Genomic DNA, 27,055 nt, shown 5'->3' with positions numbered 1-27,055 from the left:
GTCTTAATTTGTTTCCATATATGATTTTTCTTTATAATATATGAACAAAAAATTATATTAAAATATAAAATAAAACAGTTAAATTATAGTTATTTTATCATTCAAAAATAACATAAATATTAATATATAAAAACAATTTTAGAAGTATAAGAAAAATAAAAAAGGAGAAGTTATTTATGTTATGTGCATGGAATATATATACAAAGAAAAGTTTATAAAATGAAAAACATCCCTGTTTAATAAAAAAATATTATGCATAAATAATATTTGAATTGTTAACAAAACAATATTTGTGTAAAATTTTTTAAATATTAACTGCATGTGAAAATAAAGGATATCCAAAAAAAAGAAAAAGGGATATCATTAAAAGTAAAATATACAATAATATATTCCTTTTAATTTTTGCATATATATTTGTGCACTTTTTATCGTTTTAAATTTTAGTTTTTCGACCAACGGAAATAATGAAAGGAGGTGCTGGAAAATAATATATTAAAAAAAAGTAACAAAATAATATTACATATATAACTGATAGAAGAGATTACACACACATTCGTTTTATCATTGGGGAAGTTGTTTAATAGTTATGGATATATTAGAAAAGAAAAATAACAATCAATATATGAAAATATCCCACATTGAAGGTGTAAGGAGTGATAATATTAGAAGACGTGAAGAAGACACAAAAGGGAATATATATATCATTTTATAAAGGGTGGGAAAGACATTATAGAAAAGTAATAAAAAGTTATGCAAGTATAAAAACATACTATGTAAAAGTATCTATGAATAATAAAATATATTTAGAAGGGAAAATAGTTATATTAAAATTTATAAGAAATGGAAAATTTTGCATATATTGACAAAAATGTCTATATAAATATTTTAATATTAATTTTAAAAAATTTAAAGGATTATTTATTAGGGATAGGCATTTTTAAAATAATTTTTTGTTTATTTATAATAGTGTTAAGTATAATTTTTGCGAAACGAAGTAAAAAAAAGAAAAAAAAAATTAATGTATATCTACAGATAAATAGAAATAATACTAAGCACAATGAATCAGTAATAAATGATGAAAAGACATTATATAACGATGAAGAGAAAACAAATGACCATCACAAAGAGGAAAAGGAAATAGAAAATGAACCATATCATATAACCCATAGTTCACACGTATTTGATCTAAAATTTATAAGCACAACAGAACTATGTAATGTGTGCAATGATAATATATATGCATTTATTTTTAACAAGAAAAATATATTTGAATGTGTTATATGTAAAAATAAATGCCATATTGAATGTGCTCCAAACTCAAATTTAATGAGCTGTAAAAATTCCATATTTTTTAAAAATAAACATAAATTTATAAAAATCAAAAATAGTTTATGGAACGATAAATGTGATATTTGTAATAAAAAATTGTCTTATTTCTCATTTTCTATATATGACATAAAATATATATATAAATGTATATGGTGCAATAAATATTTTCATGGAAAATGTATAAATAAAAATATACGTAAAAAAATAAATAATAATAATGGCACTAGCACGAAAAACGACGACTTAATATGTACTTATGGTGATAATAAATTCCTTTTATACCCCCATGAAATATTTGTTAAAGAAAAGTATCTATTATATTTTTTAATGCAATCCTATCAAAAAACAAATAAAACACAAATACAAAAGGATGATATATTACTAAGTTATAATGAAACACAATTGGAAAACTACATATGCGAAGATGAGTTGGTAGTAGAAAAAGAGATAGGTAAATTTTCAATTCAAATCCTCGAAAGCGATAAAAATAGAGAACTTGTACATTTTAATTATCTAAGTAATGCTAAAAAGTATCTACGTTTAATCAATTCGAAAGTCACAGAAAATGATAATAATAATAATCCAATAGTAGACAAGCAAAATCATACGATACATATAAATACACTCTTGAATTTTTTACCTATACATATACCTATATATGAAATAAATTCCCAAAATAAATTTCTTCTAATATTTGTAAATGTAAGAAGTGGAGGTCAAACAGGAAAAAATTTATACAGAGAATTACTAGTGTATTTTAATCCACTACAAATAATAAATATAGAAAATGAATCAAGTGTTATAAATGCCCTTAATATGTATAAAGAAATGTTATATCAAAAAAAAGTTATTATTTTCTTGTGTGGTGGTGATGGAACTATAAGTATTTTTATCAACACTCTGATTAAATTTTTTTGTAACAATGCCCCTTTTAATATATGTGAGGAAAAGGAAATTTCCTCTCCAAAAAAAATACAAAAAAAAAAAATATATCATATAACTGGAAATGCTAATAAAATATCTAATAAAGCTATTACATTATTTAATAAATATATTATGGCAACCTCAAAAGTTGCTCTAAAAAAAAATGATAATAATACTTCCAAAATGTTATTAAATAAAGAAAGGGATGAAAGCAAATGTGATAGTACTAATAATTGCTCCGATACAAACCAATCAAAACAACTTTTAGAAAATGAAAGCATCTATTCACTTATTGAAGACAAGAATAATATGAACAATGAATGCGAAGATGATAATAATAATAATAGCAAAATAAATAAAATTGTATTAAATAACGGGACAAATATTTATAGTGATCTTTATAAAAATTATGATGATAATAATTTTATTAATAGAGGCATAAAAACCGATATCGGTTCAGATGCAAGTTTAAGCAACGAAAGTATTTCATATATGAGCCCATTTCCAAATAGTGATTCTATGTGCAATAGTTTCAGAAAAAGTATTAACAAAAAATATAAAAAAAAATATGTAAATTTACTTGAAAATTTGAACATATATAAAGATAAAAAAGAAAATGATACTATTTATATAGATCACACATTGAATGACTCACATATTAATAAATCATTCATTGAAAAATATAATAATAGTTATAGTTATATTTCAGGGTATGGTAGCAACTTTATTGATATAAATAAACCATGGAATAATAGTAATTCCTATATATATTCTCGTAGTTTAAAAAATAACCAAACTAATAACAGTAGTAAATATCATGAGGATAAGGAAAATGAAATTGAATATATACCTACAGAAACACAATTACATAATAATAATTCTTCATATTACAAAGAAAATAACATTAAAAATGATTCGATGAAATATGACAAAAGTAGCTCTGATGAAGTTCATTCAAATTATCATCAGGATGATGAAAGTTCAGACACAAGTGAAAGTTTAGATGAAGAAGAAATAATACAAAAAAAAAATAAAGAAACACAAACCAAAACAAAAAAATGGTTAAAATATATTAGTAAAGAATCTGAAAAAATACATAACAAATTTATAAAACGAAATATTAGCAAAATTCAAGAACGATTTAATCTAAATAAGTCACAAGAAGATGAAAGTGACAACTCTTTATATAAATTTCATAAAGATGGAAAAAATAAATATAAAATTATCAATAAAAAAAAACATGAGCAAAGTGATAGTATAAACGATACCAATTCAACCATTTCAAATAATAAATACACAGTAAGATCATATATTGCAAATACACCCCTAGCTATAATGCCCTTAGGAACTGGAAACGATTTATGTATTAGTTTAGGCTGGGGAAAGTCATATATTAATAATATATCTTTATATTTAAACAAAATAGAAAATAGTAAAAATCAATTAGCCGATGTATGGAGTATTAAGGCATATGATTTGGGCAATAATATTGTTCTAAATAATACTTTTATTAATTATTTTGATATTGGACTTATATCAAGATTAGCATTACATTTTGATAATATACGAAAACAATTCCCACATTTTTTTAACAGTAGATTAGGTAACAAACTATTATATGGAGAAATTGCAGTCAGAGATTTTTTTTTTAATACATATAAATATAAACTTAATAAACACATCAAATTATATTGTGACGGAAAAAGAGTTAAAGCTGATCACGACTTAGAAAGTATATGCTTTATAAATATACCATATATTTTAGGAGGTCGTAAAATATGGAAAGATGACAATTTACAATATTGCTATTATTCTGATATTGAAAAAGGATATGATAAAAATGAAACAGATCAAATAAAAGACAAAAAGAAATCAAAAAAAAAAGCAAAAAAAGTAAAAAAAAAAAATATACACAACAATAAATCAACGAATACACAAATATACACATGTGATAATAATTATGAAAACAATTCATATACACAATCTTTAAAAAATATAAAAAATGAATCTCATAGCGATGATGATATAAATGTTCAAAGAGAAATATCTAAAAGTTGCTCGTATAAATATCCTGAACAAATTATGCATGAAGGAATGAAAGAAAATATAAAACATATAGACGACGAAACTAACACAACTGATTATAGTAACATATACAAACCACACAAATCATATCTTTATAAACGTAAAAAGAATTCTCAAGTGTTTAAAAAACAACAAATTGATGATAAACTTATTGAAGTTTTTGGAATTAAAGATATGGTTCATTTGGTTCAAATACAATTCGGATTATCTGCCCCAATAAAGTTATGCCAAGGGCATGAACTTTTTATTAAAATAAGTAAAAAATTTATTCGAAATAATAAAATGTATTTTCAGTATGACGGAGAACCCGTTTTTCTTAAAATTCACAAATTGCATTTCACACACAAGTAAGCCCAAAAAATTGCAATAAAAAAAAATAAATAATTAATATTATACAAAACCAATAACACTTTTCAACATTTTCTTTTTTTTTTCTGCAGATGCCAATGTTTGTTTTTGTCCCCAAAGTCACCTATTCTGTAATTTGAGAACAGTCTTATTTTTTTCGTTTTTCTGTTAGACAAATATGCATATATATATATGTATATGTTCCATTCGTTATTTATGTATTTTTTTTGAGTGTTTTTTAAACTAATTTGCATTTATATATATCATAAACAAACTTAATATGCTATTCTATTTTTTTAAATACAAACTTTTAAAACTCATCATAGTTATAATTACATAAAGTTAAATAAATGAAAAAAATATATAAAAAAATTATTTTATAATGAAACAAATTATAAATACGAAGATCGCTAAAGATGTAGCAAACAAATCAAATGACTTAAATATTTCAAAAAAAAAAATGATAATAATATGTTACTATTTTATTAATTAACATTTGTTGGGACAGAAAATCGGAATATCAACTACTTCTTCTTTTTCTGTACGGTTTGTCTATTTAAAAGCTTATACTTTTTCGAATCATTTCTACTTAGGGTTATTGCATTTCGACATCCTTTACCCCCCTTTAAAAAAAAAACAGTGAAACATATAATTAGTAAGTTGATAAATATATATTACTATAAAACATATATGTATATCTATCCTTTTAAATAACAAACCTCCCAAAAGTTTCCACCCTTTTTCGTTTTTTTATCCTTTTGGCATATACACACATCATCATCATCAAATTCTCGATAGCAATACCCACATATAACTCTCCTTGCAAGAATATATTCGTGGTTACTATTTAAATTATGGCATGTTGGGCATGGGAATATCTTAAAAAAAAATAAACATTGAAAAATTTATGTAAAGGGTTTATCATAAATATAATATACATATAGATATATAAACTTACCTTATTACAACATGGGAATTTAAATAATTTATGTGATTTTTTATAATGCTTACAAGCACCATCTTTCACTTCAATATTATTTATTTTTACAACACTTTTTGTTTTCTCAATTTTTAAATTGTTTGATTGAGGTGCAACGATTTTTTTTTTGCTAGTCTTGCTTGTAAATAACTTATTTATCATATCATCAATTCTGGATATTTAAAAGAAAAAAAGTTTGTATAAATATGTATACAATATATAGGTATATAAATTGGTATGTATTTAAAAATATAAATGTTTATTTTACTTTTTTATTGCGGCATCATTTGCAGTAAAAGCTTCATCAAATGAAAATTCTTCATATCGAAATTCCAGTTTTATGAAACAATTTTGACAATTTACACATATTTCTTTGCCTAAGTAAAAAGTAAAACAATAAATGTTAGTAATATTATCCGCCTTTTCTTAAATGAATAAACTATATTATCCTTATTATTGTAACATACCGGATGATACATTTTTTACGAGAGTTTTTCTTCCACACCCTTCACAATTTATGCTATAGTCTCCCGCTAACAAGTCCTAAATAGGAATAATATTTATACATGAATAAATAAAATAAATATAAAAATAATTTTATTCTATTCTAATTTAACATTTCCTCTTTTTTTATGTACCATCAGTGAACATTGGTTAAATTTTAATACGCAAATACAGCTATTGCCCAAAAAACAAATATTTCTGTAAACTTCAATAATTGCATTACTACTACAATTGGTGCAATTACACACTGACAAAATGTGTGTGCAATTTAGAAGAAAGAAAAGTGCCAATATGTATAAAAATATAATATGAACAAAATAAATGATCACTATAAATCACATAATTTAACAAAGTTGAAAACTAAATAAATGAAAACTATATTTACCTATTTGTGGTTGGTCTTTGCTCGTTACAGTGACATCAAATGTATTGCAACATCGTGTACAAACTAATTGAAATCTGAATTGTTAAGAAAAATGCATTTATGTATTAATAAAACTAAAAAGTGTAACATATAAGATAGTAAGAAATAGTAATATAACTTACTTTAATAAAACCGCCTTATATAATGATATATTCTTCAAATATACATTTTTCAATAATATATTTTCCCCTTTTACATTTATATTATTATTTATATCCATATCATCACTATCTATATCTTGCTCATGCTCATCATTTTCTTCCTCCATTCTTTCCTTTTCCATTCTTTCCTTTTCTAGTTTCTCTTTTTCGATTTTCTCTTTTTCTATTCTTTCCCTTTCCAGTTTCTCTTTTTCAATTTTCTCCTTTTCAATTTTCTCTTTCTCTTTCATAACAACAAATCTGCAATAAAGAAAACGCTTCAGACATTCGTCTGAATTTTTTGTTTTTACAACTTGACTAACCTTTTCCCATTTCTGTGGCGAATTTTTTAAATCTTTATAAACTCGCAAACCTTCTTCAAGTAAAGCTTGTTCTTCTGGTTTCCAGTTCTTTACTTTTTTTTTCTCTTCCTCTCTTTTTAATTTTTTTAAATCTTCATTTGGATTTCCATTACTGTCTTTATTTAAATCTGGCGATATATTCCCATTGACATTTTCCACAATTTCGTAAGGTTCTTTATTTGGGGTTTTGGAAGTTTCACTGTTTTCCCTTGAACTGTGATTAGACGATTCATTTTTATAGTTTTCATTATTTTCTGAGTTTTGACACTTTTCATGATTTGGTTGGGGTGTGCCGTTACATTCGTTTCTAAAATTGTTGTTATCCGTTTGAAACAAAAAATTATCATTTTTTTTTATATGATCAGGAGAATTTGATTGCACCCTATACTTATTATATTCATAATTGTCACTAGAATTTATATCAGTATTTTTTAAATTGAAATGTTCTTCTGATTTTATATTTTCACAATCATTTGATAATGATAATTTATCCTCTTTTTCAACTGTCTTATATTTAGACATGCTACTAAAATTGTTATCATTTGTATTATCATTTTTTTTATTAATTTTATTGTAAGTGTTTTCGTTATTATAATAATTACCATATTCATTATTCCCATATCGTGAACTTTTATTATTTTGTTTATCAATGTTTAAATTATGATTCAAATTGTTTTTATTTGAATTTCTATTATTATAATTATGTCCTCTAAAAGAACTTTTTATATACCCATTTTCTTTATTTTTATTACTATAATATTTTTCACTATTATTCATGTTATAATTATTATAAAATCGTTTATTATGGATATACGTTTTTTTATCGTTGTGTTCATCACTTTTATTTGTAAAGCGATTATTTTGTCCTCTATCCGTTTTATTTCCATAATTATGATCAGCATAGCTTTTATAACTACTTTTACTGCTATTATATATGTTTTTATTTTTATTGCTATATTCGTTAACCTTTATATTTCGATTCTCTTTGTTAAATTTTGTATTTGTATTAACATTGTTGCCCTCCTTTTCATTACTCATATTTTCATTGCATGGATCACAAGCTTCATAACTTCTTTCTTTTATACTGTTACACATATTTTCAACGTCATTGTATTTTTCTTTTTTTTCATTACTTAATGTATACCTACTCCTAACATTATTCATATTTTGATATTTATTCCATTGAATTCTTATATTATTTTATCACGTTATTTAATTAGTATAATATATATTATTTATTTTTTTTCATATTCATTTTATTATTATTTTTTTAAACATGTCCAAACGCTTTTCATAATACTACTACCTTCCAAATTTTTTATGAAGGGTACAATTTGATTGATTGGGTTGGATAATTTTCACTTTTTTTATATATAAATTTGTAACTCATATATTTTTTTTTCACACGCAATGTCTTTGTTTTAGTATAATTATTTTATTTATTTTTTTTTGGGAGAAAGTATCAATTATTATGATCACTGTTGTTTAATTAATTTAAATGATGATATTCCGTTAATTCGTGATTTAATTCATTACATAATTTACGGTCTTAAACAACAACAATATATGCTTATTGCATAATATTGCTATATTTTGATTGATCATACAAAGCTATATAGCAAAACTATTTTCCCAAACTTGCTATACAGCAAAACATATACAACCTTAAACGATTTAGTAAATTTCCACTTATACGGATTTAAAATTCCATAAGGAAAAATAAATAATTGTAGAATGTGAATAAATAAAATAATGCTATTCTTTAAATAAAAAAGTTACTAAATATGTTTGAAGTTAAAAAAAAAAAAAAATAGCTTTATTTTATATACTTATAAAATAATAGTAATAAAGAACACACATACAATATATTGTATAAAAAATAAAAATAAATTAATTTACTATACATTTAAAAAAATTTCATAAGCTCATTACTTATATATAAATATATAATATGTAGTTTAAAAAAAATAGTATCATATTTTAAAGTCATACAAAATTTCCTATACTAAAACACATGTACGTTTATTTAAAAATGTTTATTAAAAATTATATATATATATTTTTTTATATAATAAAAAATATACAATTTATGCCAAAATATATATTTCAAATGTATTATACAACTTTTAAAATATATATAGGAAAAATATAAAATGCAACAAATATTTTAATCATTTATTTAAAATAAATTAAATACAATTAATGTGATGATCAATAAAATTGATAATCCCATAAATCCGGAAGAACTACAGAATACACCATCATAATATGCATTTGGGGTTGGTTCTACACAAGTACATACAATTTTTTTGGAATTTTCCCTATCTGCATTTTCTACTTCTCTACATTCAGCACTTGGATCACATCCACCTTTGTTGATACTACAAGTAGCCTCAGTATCTTTTTCACATCTAGTACCATCATCATTTTTTTTGAAACCTAATAAACATCTCCATTCTTCTTTACCATCATCATATCTAAAACATCCAGCATTTTCAGGAATATTTGTACCAATACATACATGATTAGAACCTATACCTAATAAATCCATGGCATCCATGTTAAGCATTTTTGCTAATATTTTCTTTGATTCACCTTCAGTTACTAAACCAGATTTGTTTAAGTTATTTAAAGCTATTGAGGCAATGTGTTTATTTTTTTCTGCACTTTCTACGAAATCTTCAAGTTTTTCGTCAATTCTTATGTATGTTTCTAAATTTGCCATTAAAATATCAAATCCAGCTTTTTCAATTTTATAGTTTTCAAGTTTGTGTTGTAATAATTCTGAAAATTCTTCTGCTCCGTTCAATATGGTTTCATATAATCCTTTAAGATCTTCAAAGATTGGAACGTATTTCTTTTTCTCCTCTTTATCGGTTGTTTCTTTTTCTATGGCAGCAATTTGTTCATTAACTGCGTTTAATTGAGGTTTGTATAATTCAACCATTTTGTTAAAGAATTCAATTCCATCAGTAGCTGTTTCGATATCTTCAGTTACACCTTTAATGGCATATTTTAAGTTTATCATTTGTTTGTCTTTCTTATCATTATCTAATAATTGGTATGGGTTTTTAACAACAAATTTGTTGGTATTTATATCTTTGAATAAAGCTAATTCATAGCTTAATACATCAAGGAAATCATTTCTTTTTTCTAATTTATAGTTTAATCCAGTTATTATGTCTTCTTTAATCATTGAAAATTCTTTTAACATGTGTTTTTTAAATGATTTATATGTGTTACCTAAGCTCTTTGTGTATATATATTCATTTTCACTTTTAAATTCGTCAAGAATATCTTTTACTTCTCCGTCTGTGGATTGAGCATTTGCAATTTGATCCATATCATCGTCATCATCATCATCATCATTATCACTGTTTGCAACTACTGGTGTACCGTTTTCTCCTCCTGTTGTTGTTGCTGATCCTGATGCTGGTGCGGCTGCTGCTGCTGCTGCTGCTGCGGGTTCATCTGCTGGGGTTGTTGTAGCGGAGGCTGGAGCAACTGCTGGTGTAACTACTGGAGCTGGAGTTGTTGCTCCCTTTGGAAGTAATTCTTTATATTGTTCGAATGCCTTGATAACTTCAGGAGCATTTTCAGGGTTAGTTTTTCCGGTATAACCTTTATTTTTTAAAAGTTCTTTAAATTCTTCAAATACATGGTGTAAACCACCAGATACATATGTAATTCTTTCTTTTCCTAAATTAATATTTTTCTTTAATCTTAATTCTAATCGGCTGTATGCTCTGAATTTTTCGATTTTCAAGTAGTTGGCTTCTCTGTCAATTGATGTTTTAGTTAATGTTTTTAAAGGAACAGCTTCAGAAGTAAAATATTTACTACGAGCTTTGTAGTATTTCAATAACATATCAGTATTTTTTATTGCGTTATCTACATATTGCTTTTCAGCTTCTCTTCTCTTGTTAAAGAAATTTGCAAAACCAGATAATACATAAAATGTACCATTAATATATTTTTTTCTTTTTAATAATCGGGATTTTAATACGCTAATTTCTTTAACTTTTTGGTTAGCTGCTTCAATTTGTTCATGTTTTTGATATAATCTTTCTAATTTTAATTTATATTTATAATAACGATTATAGTAATGTTCTGATAATTCCTTTAAGTGTGCAATATCAAGATATAATTGGTTAACTTTTTCAGGGGTCAATGCATTGATTAATTCTTTTTTAGATTTTATGAAATCTATGAATTGAGTATTATTTCCATCAACTTGTTGTAAGTAAGATTTGTAAAAATTGTCTACTTCAAAATCATCGACAAACATTTCGTCTTCACTTTCTGCGCTTACTTTAGTATTTCCTTCACCGTTTGTTGATTGTCCTGATACTTGTGTTGATGCTGGTTGTGATGTTACTGGTTGTGCTGGTGCTGGTGCTGGTGCTGCTGGGACAGTTTCTGCTGATGGTGCTGATGCTCCTTCTTGTGCTTTTTGTGCTGCAGGTGCTTCTGCTGGTGTTGTTCCTTCTTGTGTTACTGTTTCAGATGCGTTTGGTTCTGCAGGTGCTTCTGGTGTTGTGGTTTCAGGTGTTGTGGTTCCAGGTGTTGCGGTTTCAGGTGTTGTGGTTCCAGGTGTTGTTTCTTGTGTTGTTTCTTGTGCTGCTTCTTGTACTGGTGCAGTTTCTGGTGCTGGTACTGCTGGTGTTGGGGGTACTGGTTCTGGTTCTGGTTCAATGACGCCAGCTTTTACTAATAAAGCTTTAACAGCTGGGTTTTTATCTTTTAAGTTATATATATGATACATCATTTCTTTTTCATATAATTCAGTGTAAATGTTTTGTAAACCATCAACTACATTTTCATAAAGTGAATACATAGTAGGCATATTATTTTGAATAGCTAATAATACATCTAATTCACTGCATCTCTTTAATGTTCTTATTTTATCTTCTTCTGGTGTAAGAGCATATTTGCTTAAAGCATCTTTGTTTATGGTAGAGTTTTGTAATAAAACATATTTATGGCATGCATATGAGAATGCTAAAAATTTCTTTAATTTTTCAAGGTAATATAATTTTGTCATAACTGGTTTTGCGGGTGCTGCTGGTGCGGCTGGAGCTGCAGGTGTGGTTGGTGCTGGTACCTCTGCTGGTGCTGCAGGTTGTGCTTCTTCTGTTACAGGTGTTGTTTCTGGTGCTGCTGCTGGTGTTTCAGATGTTTCTTCTGTTGCTGTAGGTTCTTTTGTTTCGGTTGTATCTTCTTTTGCCTTTTCTGTTGTTTCTGCTCCTTCTTTTGCTGGTGCGGGTGCAGCTGGAGGGGTTGGTGCTGTTTGTGCTGATGTTTGGGTTGATGTTACTGTACCAGAGCTAGTAGTAACTTGTTCAGATTCTCCGGTAGCTACAGGTTCTTGTTCCATTTTTTGTTTCTCTTTCTCAATCATATCATCAATTTTAGGGATAAATTTGGCAAGTCTGTCAATTTCTTTTTTTATAGCTATTAAGTAGTATGGTTCTGGTTTTCCTTCTTTACCATATGTTTGTGGAACGTATATCTTGTCTTTTAAGTGAGCTTTATTTAAAGAAAACTCAGTTTTGTTTAATTGTTCAATTAGTTTTGTTAATAAAGATTTTTGGATTTGTAATTCAACAAGTGTTGAAAGTGGAATATGTTTTGATGCAACTAATATATTTTGTTTTGCTTGAACAGCATTTGCTAATCTATTAATATTATATTGTAATTCTGATTTTTTGTTTGAAAAATATTCAATTTCAGTGTTAACTATTTCTTTTCTTAATCCATAATCTTGTAAATAATTAAGTTGTTTATTTAATTTATTAATGAGTTGTTGAGTATTTCCATATTCACAACCTACTAATGCAGCTTTCTTGTTCATATATTCAGTTCTTTTTGTTTTGAAGGCTTCAAAAATTTCAGTAGTCAATTTATTTCTAAATTTGGATTCATAAAAATTTTTAGCTGCTTCTTTGAATGGAGTTTTTTGTCCATTAAATTCTGCAAGTTTAGTATCATAATCAGCTTTTAATGTTACTAATTTTTGTTCTTCTGCTTCGATTTTCTTTTTAATAGCTTTAATTAAATTTTTTCTTGCCTGTTCATTTGTGGTTAAATCTTCTGTTATGGGTGTATTATCGACATTTGTTAAATCACCATAAGTTGTTTCAGCGGCATTATGAGCAATTTTGCTGTAAACAACTTCTTCAGTTAATGGGTAGCTAATACCATTTGGATAACGTACATTTAATGGTATTACAGTTTCAGGTGTTTTATTTTTGTGGCAAGATGAAGTTGAATGGCAGCTTTCATTTTTTTTTTCTTTTTTGTAATATTCTAATTCAACTGGATCGACAAATATTCCGTCTAAATTGAATTTTATAGTTTTTGCAATTTCTTTAATTTGAGCATAAAGTTCAGCTATTTTTTTTGCTTTTTCTTCTTCTGTAAGAACTGGAACGGGTGGCACTTGAACTGTTTCAGTGACAGTATTTGTTTCAGTACCAGCTGTTACAGTAGCGGTTTGTCCTGCATTAGCTGTTTCATTAGTATTTGCTCCTGCGCCAGATTGTCCTGTAGTAGTCGTTTTTGTGGCAGTTTGTGCTGCATCATTTTGTTTTGTTTCTTCAGTATTTCCTTCTGTAGTTATTTGTCCTTCAGTGACGGTAGCTGGACCTCTGATAGCTTCGATTTGTTGTAACAATGGTTTTATGGCTTCGTTCTTCTTTAATGTAGCAACTCTCTTTTCTAAGACTTCGATGACTTTTTTTATTTCAGCTAATTGCTTTTTGTAAAATATAACATTGTACATAGCTTGATATATTGCTTTTTTTTTATTATATTTATCGGTATTGCAAGTAGTATCGTTACATTCTGCTTCTTCTTCAGGTGTTATTTTGGCTGTTTCTTCAGTAATAAGATTGTTTAAGGTTGTAGCAGTTGCTTTATTTCTTGCAATATATTCTTCTAATTTTACAAGATCATCTTGAATATTTTCAATTGGTTTTCTATAGCCTAAGACAACTTTCTTAAGCATTTCGATTTCTTCAACATTAATTTTAAGATGTTCAGGAATTTCACAATAGTTATTTGCACACATATCATTCAATTTATCTCTAAGCACATCATAGTAAAAATTTATTGCGTGCATTAATTCGTTAAATTCTTCTTTACTTTCAATTAAATATTTTAGTCCATATTTATTTGGGCCTAAAGTTTTTATTAAATTGACTAACTCTTTTTGTTCTGTAAATCCTAATTCTTCAAAATCTGTAATAAATTCTTGTAACTTTGGTGCAAAGTTACTGTCTGTAAATGGATCAACAGGTGTTTCTGGTGATTGTGCATTTACAATTACTTGACTTTTTTGAAATAGTTCTAATCCTTCTACTGATAATTCTTCTAACTTTTCTAACTTATGAACGAGATCATTGTAAACTCCTATTGTTTCAGATTTGCAATATATAGCAAAAAAAACGAAAGAAAACAAAAGTCCGATCGCCTTCATTTTCAACGAAACTTAACTAATATACAGAGTGGAATAAATTATAATGCTAAAATTAATACACACAAAGGTACATTACTTTTGCATTTTATATTAGTCTAATTTGTGTAAAAATAAATATTGAAGTTCAATTATATCATTTATAATGTTGACAAATATATACACATACACTAATTACACATAATATATATAAGTTTTATTGTGTTTTTTCTAATTTCCGTTCTGTTAAACAAAATACGTACATATAATAACACTTTTTAACTTACTATAAAAATAAAAATGCATAATTTTATATATCGTACAAAAAAAAATTATTACTATTATTATGTTATTGTTTTTTTATAATTGATCATATCATTTCAAAATAAAAATGTGTTAAAAAATATATATAAAATAAAATAAACAAATGTGTATAAAAAATTTATAAAGTGTAATATATATTTTTTATGCTCCCGATTTTCCAAAAAAAAAAAAAAAATGATCACAAAAAATATAATTTAAGGAGAAAAATCGCTTAGAAAATAAATATTTAACGGTACACAAATAAATAATGTGGTATATGGATAATTATTATTAAAAAAAATAACTTGCACACATAAAGATTCGCACAAATCTATTTAATATATGTATAATTAATTTTAGCATGCATACAAAAAATATATTATCTAGACATCTGCATTTCCATAGTGCACTTACTTTGTTTTATAACTTATATTTAGTTAAAGAAAAAAATATTGTTGTCCAAAAAAAAAAATTATTATGCAAAAATATAATTTTCCCATATCATAGTGCACTTTTCGAAAAATAATTGTCTAATTTTGTTAAACAGTGAAACATAATTATTTCAAAAATCAAAAACTATTTTTTTATTTTCCAACACATACACTGTAATGCGTGTACACAATTAATATGTTATATAAATATTTATAAAATATGTATTATATATATTATATATTACATACATATTACATACGTATTAAAAACCGGCCAACACAAAAAAATTAAAAAAAATAATAGTACCACCCACACATATATTCCACTTTTTCTCCATAAAGCAATTGCACTATTTTTTAAACAAAAAATAATTTCAAGAAATGTATTAAACAAATGGAGGAATAAAAGGTAATTTCATTATGTCCACTTACTACTATCGACGTTAAGTAAAATGTGTGTATGTTATTTTATAGACTCTTACGTGCAGTATATATACACACTTATAAAATAATTAAATAAAAACTGTTTATGCAATATTTTTTATTACGTAAAATTAATTAACTACGTTTTGTGTCTATTTATAAACTATTTTAACTACACTTTGCAGAATTATTTTTCAAACAATCATTGTGTATCATTTCGAAAATCATTTCCTTCTTTTAATTAATTTGCACTTCAACATCACTAAATAATGAATTTTTTATTTTACTTTCCCTTTAGGAATAACAACCATATTTTTTTCAGTATATAATTTATGTTCAATATAACAAATATTAACACCATTTTTTTTGTATTATCAAAACGTTGGAAAATTATATAAGTAAGTAAAACAATATTAAAATGAAAATTATAAAAATTATAAAAAATAATAACAACATGCATAAATGTGGCCATTATTTTCTACATTAAAAATATATACAAACATTTTATATAATTCACTCCCACATATATGATGCCCCAAATTTTAGCATTATAAATAAAACGAAGAAAATGATAAAAATATTTGAAGGTTTCAAAAAATAAAGGATACACATTTTCTTCGTATAATTTCCTGTTTTATCAAAACGATACAATTTATATTATTTTTATTTATTTCACATTTATTATTAATTATGGTATAAGGTAAAAATGTTTTTTTCATTTTGGGTGTAAAACAACTAAATGAAATATTCAGAAAATATTATTATTATAATTAACATTTCCAAAGGTTGTCTAAACATTTATTTGGTCGATAATATTTATTTTTTCCTATTTTTATATGAATCGTATATTTATTTCTTACCTTGGTTTTTATCACTTCTTTCTTATAAATGTTCGTAACATTATTTAAAAATGTCTACCATCATTTTATTTATAATTCTCATTACTGTAAAAGTTCTATATACTTTTATCAATCCATCTTTTATGAGTCCATTTAAAACGCTTCCAAAAATATATGCATGAAAATTTCAACTAAGTTGTAATACTATAGGAACTTTTTAATTATCATTAAATTGGACAATTATTTTGTGCACTTATTCAAAGTATTTTAAAATAATATAAAATTTTATTGACAATTTTTTATAATATCTAATGTAATATTCAATATTTATAATATATTTTTGGGAAATTTCTTTTCTTCTTTTCTTATTTCGCATACTATAAAATTCACTGTCTCACCTACTATTATTTTATCAGCACTTTATTTATCCCGATTTAAGTCATATAATATATTTTTTTTACCTTTTTTTGTTTATATCGTATGCTTATTTTTCTTTAATTTCGCAAAGCTTCAGCCCAATCGTCTCCCACTTATTTACTTCGCTTATTTCGTTTACTTTATTTATTTCACTTCCGTTTTTTGCGCAAACATTTCAGTAAGCATATTGTCTAATACTGTATATAAAAATATCATCATTCAAATATAATGCTACGATTTATTAGGGGATAAATAAATTTACGTCCCTAAAAAAGGAAACATATATATATATATGATATAATTTTTCTCTCTCTTTCTTTTCTCTTTGTATATAAATTTTGTATGCATGTTTTGCAAAATATAAAAAAATAGTTCTCCTTAAAAATGCTGGAAAATATTTAAAAATAAAAATGATTTATGAAAGTGAGAATAAAAAAAATGAACAGAATGAAAATGTAGAAGACAATAAAAATTTATGTACTAGTCCAGAAAATGGTCTGACTTATGATAAAGATGAAAATATAAAGGATAAGGAAAAATATTTAAATGATGATATGTTTGATGAAATCATACCTCAAAATGATTATATAAAAATTCGAACAAATGTAATAAATGAAAAAATGTTATTAGACGGAATTAAAAATAAAAAGGATTACACCCATAGGAATAATATTATTGACTTATTTAATTATACAAAAATATTGTTCTTGGAAAATAAAAATATTATAATAATACAAAATATTAACCTTTTTAAAAGTATGAATATAAAATTGTAATTCTTTATATATTTGTTTATTAAAAATTGTTACTATAAACCATTCGAACTTTCAAAAGTATGACATGCTATTGTCTATAAGTCGGCTATTTTTTGTATATCTGGCTGCACACCAATTTTATATTCTATGTGCATACACATTATGATTTATAAATTTTCTTTTTCTCTACAAATAGATCTTGAAGAGTTACACCTGGATAATAACTTAATAGAAGAACTGGAAAATTTGGAAGAGTTAGAAAATTTAAAAATGTTAAGTTGCTCAAATAATAATATCAAAGAAATAAAAAATTTAGACAAATTAATAAACTTATCAGAATTAAATTTACATAATAATCAAATTAAAAAAATCGAAAATTTGAATAATAATAAAAAATTAAAAATATTAGTATTAAGTAAAAATTATATAGAAAATATAGAAGATATAATGAATTTAAAATATTTAAAAAATTTGAAAATTCTAAATTTAACTGACAATCCTATAAGTAATATAAAAAATATAGAAGAACATATTTTTACAAATTTTAAAAATATTAAATATTTTAACAATAAAACATTATCTAATCAGGATAAAATAAATAAACCATCCTCTGGTTTTGATCAAATCTGTATATTTGATTCAAATAATATAAGTAGCGATACGGAACAATATAACAAAAGTATTTCAGAAGCTTATTTGTGTGGAATCGTTTCTCTACCTACTACATTATTTGATGAAAAAGAAGAGCCTTCCGTTTTTAGAAAAATAAAACACTACTTACAAATTAAGGAATACTTTTTAAAAGACATTCAAACTATCAATCTTAAAATTATGTATGTCCAAAATATGTATATATAAACAAGTTTGTTCTCCTTCCATACTACATTATGCATGTATACTACACAATAAAAAATAATATACCCATAAATACATATTACATTCTTCTTACCTCCTTATATATTCCCACCTTGTACAGAAATAAAATACTGCACTTAAATGAAGAACGAAAGAAATCGTCTAATGCTTTTGAAAATAATATCGAAAATTTTATATCCGAGAATATTAATAGACATGCTCAAAAATATACAGAATTAAGAAAGAGGTCGAAAAAAGTCATATCCACTATCCTAAGTTATCTTAACATCCCCAAAGGTTTCACTTACATGCACTGTTACACTATTTTTTCATGCCTACATATATTTAAGAAAGATAGCGAACATTTATAAGGCACAGTTGTAGTTGTAGATAAAAATGGAAGACAATATTTAGTAAAACTCGTGTGCATCCATTTTTTTTCTATTCAAATTTATAGGTATTAATAATATCGAACTAATGAAGTGCCCAGACTTTTATAAAAACAAAATACAACTAAATGAAAATACAACATTAAGTGATGGAGTAATAAAAAAACTTCAAAACATTTCAAAAACATTTCAGTGTAATATTATGAATGATGTTATATTGGATATGCCTACTAGCAATAACAAAAGAGAGTACGAACAAAATTACGAACAAAATAATAATGAAAAAAAAGGAAACTATATCTTAATAGATCTTGAAAAATATAATATTATCAAAAGCTATTTAGAAAAAAATATCGAAGAAAATTATTTATTAAAAGACAAATTAATTAGTGAAGAATTAATGAATGTTGTTTCTCTTAATAATTTTATTGAAAATTTTAAATTAGACATTTCAAAAATTATAAAAGATATAAATGATAGCATTTCTGATCATTTTAAAAGCTTAGAAGAATTAGATGATACCTTTAATTCAAAAATTATTAATTTCTTTTCAGAAGTTAAAAATAATGAACACCCTTCTATTGTTTTAAGGTAATTTATGTGTGAAATTATTTATTTTTTTTTACGAAATTGTGAATTAAAATGAGACAGCGAATTGCCACTTGGATGACCTAATGGCACATTGCCTCATCATAAGAAAATATTAAATAAAAAAATGCATGTAAACAATGTATCATTTATGTACTAGAGAAATAGTTAGTCCATTCATTGTAACAATTATGCAAACCTAAATAAAAGCGAATAAAAATATTTGCTTACAACACATATTAGTTGTTATCCATATGAAATATAAGAAAATTGTATGAGCATTGTAAAATAACATTTTCTACAAAATTTAAAAACTTACGACTCTATTATTATTTGATCATTTCTTAGCGACGATGAAATAAATGAATATTATTCTTACAAGGGGAAACGGTCAAACATTTTGAATAACCTTGAGGATTACATTTCAAGTAACTACAATAAATTGGGTAATTTTTTGATAGAGGAAAAAAAAAAATATATTTTCTTAAAGTCCAGAGAAAGAATATTAGAAATAGGTGAAATTATTGACAAGTTTAATAACTTGTTTTATTCATATTTATGCGTATTACACGCTGAATAAAAGAGACTAGCTATATATGCAAACTTTTTCTTATATTTTGGCTACCCACTTAAAATATATAATATATGGACTATATGAATATTTGGATAAATCATGTAACACATACAAAAATTTCATAATGTTACACCTTGAAATATTCGAAATATTTTTGTCAGTTTATATTTTTATTATTCTATATATTATTCCACAAATATTATATTTATTTATATTATTTTTTTTTTTAATTTGAAAAAAATTATATATTTTTTTTTTCACCAACTAGCTATATTCCTTCAACGGGGATTCTTAAAAAAAAAAAAAACAATAAAAATTTTTAGTTAAAAAAATAATTAAGAAAAGTGTGTTTCGCTTATATAATACATAAAATGACGGAAAAAGGATAAATTTCTAAAAAAATATATCTCCAAAAAAAAAGGAACTATAACAAAATGGTAATATAGCTATTAAATAAATATACAAATCAAATATATGGAAAGGGTACAAAAAATGTGGAATAAATGTTATACTTATATATATGTAAAATATAAGCATATGATATTTTAGACTCTATTAAAACGAGAAATACACTCCTGATACCCCTCCATATGATATGAACGTTATAAGCTATTCAAAAATATACTTAGTTTTGATTTTTACCATAATAAATGACTTTATTTATACAAAACATATCGATAAAAATCTAATTAATAATAAAATAGCTCTTTCTCATTATGATGGTAATAAAAAACCGTATGAATATAAAAACTTAAGAAATGTTTTTTTTCTACCAAATAATGGATTAGTTCTAAATCACAAAAATACAAGGAAGCTTAAGAGAAATAAAGTTGTACATGCAGAAAAAATTAAAAACTTTAGCTCATTAGTAGGTGGATGTGTAAAAATAAATCGAGGCCAATTTAAATTATGTAACGGTGTTATATTAGACGTAAGAAAAACAGATAAAGATGAATATGAGCTACTGGTTGTAATTAATAGAGATCAGTCTAATCAATATCCAAAAAGCATTTTAAATAAATTTGGAAAAAGCTACTGGTTTAATATTAAAGATGTAGAAATTCAAAAACTCAAAGATTTATTTTTTCATAATTATAATAATTTTTATGAAAAGAAGGGAGGAAATAATGGCAATGATGAAATATTTGAAAATAACCCAAATGCGGAAACTTTAAAGGAAAGTAAAGATGAGGTTGAGCAGTTGGACTGGGTTGCTCAAAACAAAAATGTGGAAAATGAAAATGTAGAAAGCGAAAGTGATGAACCAACCGAAATGAATGACATTAAATTTTTGTTAAACGATGAGTTAAGTGAAAATACGAGCACCCCCACCGATTTAAGCGACTTAGACGATTTAATCTCGTCCCATGATAAACAAAATGAAGAAGAGGAAACAAAATTTGAACACGAAACATCACCAGAGACACCTAACCAATATAACAACAATATTAATAAAATAACATTTGAAACAGAAAATGTCGATATGAATAAAATGGTTGAAGAAAAAGATGAATCAAAACAGATGATAAAATTAGATGAAAATTGTACTGACGAAATGAGTAATCCAAAAAATATCAAAAATCAACAAAACTTATTTTGCCATAAAGTTGTAAAAGAAATAGAAAAAAATTATTTTTATGAAGATTTATTAAATTTATATAAAAATAAAAGACATCTTTCAAACATTGTTGTATGTTTTTATATTTTAAAGCAATTACTTAAAATTTATAATTTTGAAATGAATAATATAACATCAAGAAATAATTTTATAAAAAATGTTATCCATAATAATACCTTTGAATTAATATTATTAGATATAAATAAATTTTTAGAAAAAAAACAAATATATAGAGTAGTTGATAAAACATGGTTATTATGGGTTTTAGTAAAACTAAATATTCATAAGGAAAATAAATATAAAGAAGTATTTGGTAGCATTTTAAATTATATTATAGGGTATATAAATTTTAATATTTTAAACAAGTTGAATACAAAAAGTTTATGTGCTATTCTTTGGAGTCTAGCTAAGTGTGGATATATAGGGGATGGAAAGGTGTATGAAAAAATTATTTATTTTTTACGAAAATATATAGACATATTAACATGCCAAGACCTTTCTAATATTTATTATTCATTATCTCTTATAAATTATAAAGATGATTATAATTTTTTTGAACTTTTAGAAAATGAAATTAATAAAAATATCAACAAATTTACTGTTCAAAGTCTTATAAATATATTATGGTCTATGACAAAACAAAAAAGAAATAACACAACTTTTGCATTAATTAAAGATAAATTATTATTTTATTCAAATAATTTAAATTTAAGAAATGTAAGTATATTCTTATGGTGTCTACAAAAAAATAATTACTGCAAAATTGATATAAATTTTCAGGGGAAAAATTTTCAAAATCTAAATATAAAACAAGCTATGCAGTTATTAATTTTTTTTAATTATAATAAAGAAAAATATATTGAATATTTAAAATATGTTTTAAAGTTTTTATTTCAAAATATTAATGATTTAACAAATCACGAATTATCCTTCTTTACATATTCTTTATCAAAATTACAGTTACTAAATAAGACCTTTTTAAAAATAAAAAAAAATATTTTACAACGAAATTTTAAAACTTTCAATATAATAGATATTAATATGATACTCTTATCACTCAATAATAGTAATATATTTGATAAACAATTATTCAAATATTTATTTGATGCTTTAAAATATATTCTTAACACACATATCAAGACAAATATCTCTTTAAAAAATAATGACACATTTATTCAAAGGAATGATAACAAAATATTTTTTGAAAACTTAAATTATATAATTAAAAATTTATCTGAAATGAAAATTTTTGATAAAGAAATTATTTTGAAGTATGCATATTTGTATTCTTCTAATTTATGTAACAATCTTAGTGTAGACATTCTTTCTGACTACCTTTTTTACACAACCTCTATAGTCCCTTTGTCTAATAAAAATGACAATTGCACCGACATTGGCAATAGCCCCGATATGGCTAGCTGCACTAGCTTTTCTACACCATCAAAACAGCTAGACAACCATTATACAAAATTATTGACCACCAATGAACAGATCAAATTAAAGATGGAAAACTTCCAAAAGATATATTCTTATTTTTTAAATCATATAATAACATTTTTAAAACAAAAATTAAAACAGTTCGAATCTAAATCGTTTCTTTCCCATTTAGATCAAAATTATCAAAATAAAAATGAAACATCAGCTAAATCCCCAAATAATGTAGTCGACACATTTACCTTTAATTATCATACAGAAAATAATATAGATGTTCAAAAATTGAATGAATTAATATTAGATAACATTCCAGCTAGCATAAATAATGTCCCCTCTTTAAAGGATAACATTTCATATGCAGAATATTCAGCATTTGTAAATAAAAAGAATGCACAAGATAGTAATGACATCATTGATGAGGTTGACAACAAATCTGACACCCCAACTTGTTCTGACTCTGAAAAAGAGGATTCTCTTACCATTTCAAGCAGTTCCAAAGACGATCCAAATGTTAATGAAAAAAAATTTACATTACACACTTCTCTCAATTCGATAATACATTTATTTTATGTATTTAGTCATTTAGATTTGTTTGATAAGACAAGTATCGATTTTTATTTTGAAAACTTATATGATGTAGTTAACGAAAAGAAAAATGAAATAACTGCTTATCAATGGCTACTTATTCGAGATACAATAAAAGTAGTTAACATAAAAAATAAAAAAGAATGGAATATTCTTTTAGATAATGTAAATACATATACAAATGATGAAAAAGATTCAAAGGATCAAATTGAGACAATTAATATTGATATTTAAAACAAGTCTTTAAATTATAAAATAAAGAAACAAATGTATAAAACAAACTACTTGCTACTTTGGACTTATTAGATAGACTTATTCAATGCATAGAAAATCCAAAATAAACAAGCCAAAATAAATGAAATAAAACAAGATTTTTCAATGTCATTTAAAAAAAATAATATATTATCAATATATTCGTTTTTTTGCATATAATTTATTAATATATTTTTATTTATGTATATATATAATTTTATTATATATTTTATATTAATTAAAAAAAAAGTAAAAAAAGCTACAACTGTAGAAAATAATAAACTAAAATAATTAAAATTTATTGTTCCTTTTAAACTATAAAATAAATACCATATATTACTATACCAATGATAACTATATATATTTTTTAAACCCATATTTAATATAATATTATCTATATTTCTAAGACAATGTATATGAAGTATACATGGGGATGTATGTGTATGTGTATCAATTATCGAATAATTAAATGTCTTTTCGATTTGACATATTTTCCTATTGGTATTTCCCATATATGTATTATCTAAAATTGTTTCTTGCTTTAAACATTCAATTTTATTTTGGTTATTATTTTTAAGTATTTGAATTTTTTTCAAAATTTTATCATTCGTTCTATGTTCGCCATCGTCACTTTTGCCTTCGCTTTTTTCTTCCCCAGCTTTGCCTTCGCTTTTTTCTTCCCCAGCTTTGCCTTCATAGTATATCCTCAAAAGCGGCTTAAATGGGAAGAACTTCACACAGTCATCGTAGCTTAAGAGCATTATACTACTTTGCTTTCGAAACAAATGAAATATTATATTATGGTTATCAAGTATTATTTTGCTGTAACACTTGTTATCATCATTTTCGGGTTTATCACTTTTCGCTTCATCATTATTGCCTACTCCCTTTTTAGGAAAGTTAGCTAAATAATCACAATCCAAATATAAATTTGTTAAAAATATTTGATCATTTTCAATAAAGGAAGGTATATATCGTAAAATTTGCTTAGCCAAAAAGACATTACTTATCCATCCTCCTGAATTTAATAAATTTAAATTTTTATAAAAATAAATAAATTCACTATATTTATCTTTAATATTATTAGAATCCCATTTTGTATTATAATTATATTTAAATATGCTATCATGAAAAATTAAATGCATATTTTCTATAAATCGTAATAAAAATATATTTGATGAATATGCACTTTCACTTGTACAAACAAATAAATTATCATAATTTAATATATATCTTTCTATTATTACATTAGGTGGTTGAACAAATATTGTATCAAACCCATCTACAAATAATATTATATCTTTGTCATCACATTTTTTAAGATATTCTTTTACACTTATTAGTTTACTTATAAACCCTTCCCATTTATTACCCATTCCTAATACTACCAAATCTATATTCAATTCTTTACAACTCTCTTGTAACGTTTTGAAATATCCTTGTTCATGTGTCGCAAATGTTAATACATGCAATTTTGCATTTTTTATCCTATCCTGCATTTCGGCAAGATCTATTTTGGCTGTTTCACACATAGTCATTACGAGACAGGGTGGTGTAGCAATATGTGATGGTATTTAAAATGGCTTGACAATATAACAAAAATTAATAGTGTTGTAAATGCACTTAAGCAATATTTTTACATACAATATTTAAGCAATAAAAAGTAGCTTGATTCTCAAATTGTTAGCAAATTCAGACAGACTTGTTTACACCCTTTATTATTGTCCGTTTTCAACAAAAAATATGGGAGATAGTAACAAAACAAAATACGAAGCAATGTGAGGAGACATAATTATAAACCAGTTCGACAATTCATTACGCTTATTTATACCAAAAATAGGAAATAAATATTATAAAAGTATTAATTAAAAATTTGCCAAGAGCTGTACATACACTTAAAATTTGGTCAGCTTTTTTAATTGAGTTTTATGGAAAATACGAAAAAAAGGAAAAAAATTGAAAGAAAACAAAAACAAAAAAATGTTATATATATAATTCAAAATAGACATACACTATCATACATGCTTGCATTACAAATAGCATGAATATTCATGTAGATTTTCAAATTTCGATATGTGGGTTTTCAGATCTTCCCAATAGCAGTTGCTCCTGTTTACTTATCTATAAAAAGGTATATAAAAAAAATAAATAAAGTAAATACAAAACATAAACTATTGTTATGCTATACTTTATTTGTTGTTATTTTTTATTTTCCTACATCTTTATATTGGTTGTGAAAAAAGTTCCTTAGCATAATCATAGAGCGCATTATCGTTGCAATTGTTATGCAGGACGCCACGAAAATGGTGATGGCTTTCACAGTGTTATTACTACAAAGTAAATATATAAAAAAGTTCATCGATGTTTTATATGCACGTTATATAATACATAAACTTTTACATACACATCGGAAAATTACTGTGTGCCTTTACCTTTTTGTTGTTCGCAAAGCCTTGATCTTTCTTATAATTAGATCCTTATGAGACTTCCAATCGACACCAAATAAAAAGCTACGACAAATATGAAAACAAAAAATAAAATAGTGTGCATAACAAACATAGCCGTTTTATATTTTTTAATTTTAATTCATACTTTGAGTCAAATATTTTTTTAAATCCAGGAACAATGTTCGATGTGTCGATATCTATTAAAACGGAATACATATAGACATTATAATCATTTAAGAAAGGGGAATAAGTATACTAATATCTGTCTTGCTTTTATTATAGTACACAAAATCAGAGTTACATGTACATGTACAAACTGTTATAATGTTTTTTTTTTCGTACTACTTGAATTCAAATATTGGCGTCTTGTCTTTTTGAAAAGCCTATCCCATAATGACTTTTTCTCGTTATATGCATTTTTATAATTACAACTCACAATAGCACCTCCATATGGTTTACTATTATTGAGATATGTGTATGAGCATTTCCAACATATAAAGGGCATAACCAAAAAAAAAAATTTTATAATTTTCATTTTTACCTTAAAAAATTTAACCAAATAATTTTAGTATACATATCTTAATATAAAAAAAA

At 24.6% G+C, this 27,055-nt stretch overlaps 7 protein-coding genes across 7 annotated transcripts; 3 read left to right on the top strand and 4 right to left on the bottom strand.

Moving 5' to 3' along the window:
- Positions 1-840: 840 nt before the first annotated feature.
- PCHAS_0831500 (diacylglycerol kinase, putative) lies at positions 841-4,821 on the top strand (the record flags this gene model as incomplete). Its single annotated transcript, XM_016797956.1, has 2 exons — positions 841-4,685; positions 4,779-4,821. The coding sequence occupies 2 exons, from the start codon at positions 841-843 to the stop codon at positions 4,819-4,821; spliced, it is 3,888 nt and encodes a 1,295-aa protein (XP_016653855.1).
- Positions 4,822-5,210: 389 nt separating this feature from the next.
- PCHAS_0831400 (zinc finger protein, putative) lies at positions 5,211-8,259 on the bottom strand (the record flags this gene model as incomplete). Its single annotated transcript, XM_016797955.1, has 8 exons — positions 5,211-5,309; positions 5,406-5,564; positions 5,645-5,837; positions 5,934-6,042; positions 6,133-6,208; positions 6,304-6,416; positions 6,555-6,628; positions 6,716-8,259. 8 exons carry the CDS (start codon positions 8,257-8,259, stop codon positions 5,211-5,213), a joined length of 2,367 nt encoding a protein of 788 aa, XP_016653854.1.
- A 1,015-nt stretch (positions 8,260-9,274) lies between these two features.
- PCHAS_0831300 (merozoite surface protein 1) lies at positions 9,275-14,575 on the bottom strand (the record flags this gene model as incomplete). Its single annotated transcript, XM_740205.2, has 1 exon — positions 9,275-14,575. The coding sequence occupies one exon, from the start codon at positions 14,573-14,575 to the stop codon at positions 9,275-9,277; it is 5,301 nt and encodes a 1,766-aa protein (XP_745298.2).
- Positions 14,576-17,374: 2,799 nt separating this feature from the next.
- PCHAS_0831200 (leucine-rich repeat protein) lies at positions 17,375-20,131 on the top strand (the record flags this gene model as incomplete). The annotated part of the gene is made up of 5 exons (XM_016797954.1): positions 17,375-17,720; positions 17,916-18,552; positions 18,696-18,871; positions 19,032-19,554; positions 19,900-20,131. 5 exons carry the CDS (start codon positions 17,375-17,377, stop codon positions 20,129-20,131), a joined length of 1,914 nt encoding a protein of 637 aa, XP_016653853.1.
- Positions 20,132-20,720: 589 nt separating this feature from the next.
- Positions 20,721-23,996, top strand: PCHAS_0831100 (heptatricopeptide repeat-containing protein, putative; the record flags this gene model as incomplete). Its single annotated transcript, XM_016797953.1, has 1 exon — positions 20,721-23,996. One exon carries the CDS (start codon positions 20,721-20,723, stop codon positions 23,994-23,996), a length of 3,276 nt encoding a protein of 1,091 aa, XP_016653852.1.
- A 68-nt stretch (positions 23,997-24,064) lies between these two features.
- On the bottom strand, positions 24,065-25,552 carry PCHAS_0831000 (procollagen lysine 5-dioxygenase, putative; the record flags this gene model as incomplete). The annotated part of the gene is made up of 1 exon (XM_016797952.1): positions 24,065-25,552. One exon carries the CDS (start codon positions 25,550-25,552, stop codon positions 24,065-24,067), a length of 1,488 nt encoding a protein of 495 aa, XP_016653851.1.
- Positions 25,553-26,075: 523 nt separating this feature from the next.
- PCHAS_0830900 (conserved Plasmodium protein, unknown function) lies at positions 26,076-26,966 on the bottom strand (the record flags this gene model as incomplete). The annotated part of the gene is made up of 5 exons (XM_016797951.1): positions 26,076-26,135; positions 26,233-26,344; positions 26,447-26,524; positions 26,607-26,658; positions 26,804-26,966. 5 exons carry the CDS (start codon positions 26,964-26,966, stop codon positions 26,076-26,078), a joined length of 465 nt encoding a protein of 154 aa, XP_016653850.1.
- Positions 26,967-27,055: the final 89 nt, after the last annotated feature.

The sequence above is a fragment of the Plasmodium chabaudi genome (genome assembly GCF_900002335.3).
Source record: "Plasmodium chabaudi chabaudi strain AS genome assembly, chromosome: 8".
In the NCBI taxonomy this organism is placed as follows: Eukaryota; Apicomplexa; class Aconoidasida; order Haemosporida; family Plasmodiidae; genus Plasmodium; species Plasmodium chabaudi.
This window is presented reverse-complemented; position numbering and strand designations above follow the sequence as displayed.